Source organism: Amphimedon queenslandica, unplaced genomic scaffold (assembly GCF_000090795.2).
Source record: "Amphimedon queenslandica unplaced genomic scaffold, v1.1 AMPQUscaffold_13178, whole genome shotgun sequence".
NCBI lineage: Eukaryota > Metazoa > Porifera > Demospongiae > Haplosclerida > Niphatidae > Amphimedon > Amphimedon queenslandica.
The window spans coordinates 6,456-7,870 of NW_003546586.1; the positions used below are offsets into that span (position 1 = coordinate 6,456).

Sequence of the window (1,415 nt, forward strand, 5' to 3'; positions counted from 1 at the left end):
AGTTCAATGCGCATTAGAAGTTCTAGTGTAGAAAGGCCTTAAATTGAAAAGGTGCTTATTTAGCATAAATTATTTACCTAATAATTGTTGCATTGTCAATCTCTTAGCAGGAGGATTGGAGGGTGGAGTTTCAGGTACTTCTACTAAATAAAAATAATTTTATGTAAATTGATAAATACTAATTTATATACATATTAACCTTGTCATCAACTATAATATTAAACCACACAGACACATGGAGGAAATATAGAGGTCTATACATGCATAGCAGTCAGTAAAGAAGTAAAAAAAGAAACGGGAGGAAGTATTGATGAAGTGCTGTTCAGTACAATCTCATTTATGGAACTATTCACGACTAGCTTTACTTAAGGCGGGCTTACAATAATTATGACGCTAGCTGTCATTTTTAATCAAAAGTGTGGGCAATTATTCTTTACTTTCTCTTTCAATCTCATCAGCTACATCATTCTTCCCCATCTTCCTCAGTGCTTGTATTAATGTATCATAAGTTGGACCACCTTTACTCTTTACATCATCAGCTTGTTCCACCCATACCTCCAAGCACTCTGATAGACATTTATTAACATTTCCTTTGTTATTAGCCCCAATAGCATTAAGTGTAGGACGAGACAGACCCAGATAAAGACCAAAATCAAAATAACTGATACCATGCCTCTTTAGTAAATGAAATATCTCAGGAATATTAAGTAGACCTATAGAATGGAAAGAATAATTTACGAGTGATAGACTCAATATACAGTAACTAACCTAGTGGCTGGTGTCGTTCTGGTCTTTTTACAAAAGGAGTTGCCATAATTATTTGAACTTGGAATTGAAACTAGTCTCTGCACTTCTTCTGCACTAATCCGCAGCTGCAAAACTAATCACGTGACTCAGTCAGAGGCGGGCTCAGTCAGAGTCAGAGAATGCATGAATCTCATTACATTAGTCGTTGGATTATGAATAATTATAATTTTTAACGACCTGGGGGCGTAACCCCCAGGTCGTTCCTATAATCATAGATATTAGAGTAAATGAAAGGGATTGGAAACGGGGGCGTAGGCTAGTTGATGTTGCTATTGGTTACCGGCCCAAAACCTGGTTGATTTCCCATCTCCTCCATTAGTGAGGCTCTACTGCAAGGACTTCGAAGGATATTTATGGAGATCCAAGAGGACGCTTACTTATGATATACCTACCGTTCGATATAGAAAGTGTTGGACTACCTGCAGCAAGGTTTTTACTTCTACAACGCTATTTTGCAACGAGTTATAGGTACAACAAAAATTTTTCACTTTTCGCCCTTTTTCTGTTATAACAAACTCATGCTTCAAGGATTCTAACCCTAACTAGTATCATTCGATATGCAAATGAAAACTCTTTCATATGATTATAAAAATATTGCATTTTACTCT

At 36.3% G+C, this 1,415-nt stretch overlaps 1 protein-coding gene across 1 annotated transcript in view; it reads right to left on the reverse strand.

The window, feature by feature from the left end:
- Positions 1-919, reverse strand: part of LOC109584694 (uncharacterized) — a gene marked incomplete at its 3' end in the record, with an annotated part of 7,292 nt that extends 6,373 nt beyond the window's left edge. Inside the window, exons 1-3 of the mRNA XM_020000512.1 lie at positions 769-919; positions 438-713; positions 78-143 (exon numbers count right to left, since the gene is read on the reverse strand). Coding sequence (XP_019856071.1) covers positions 78-143; positions 438-713; positions 769-814 — 388 coding nt within the window. The remainder of the gene's footprint in view (positions 1-77; positions 144-437; positions 714-768) is intronic.
- Positions 920-1,415: the final 496 nt, after the last annotated feature.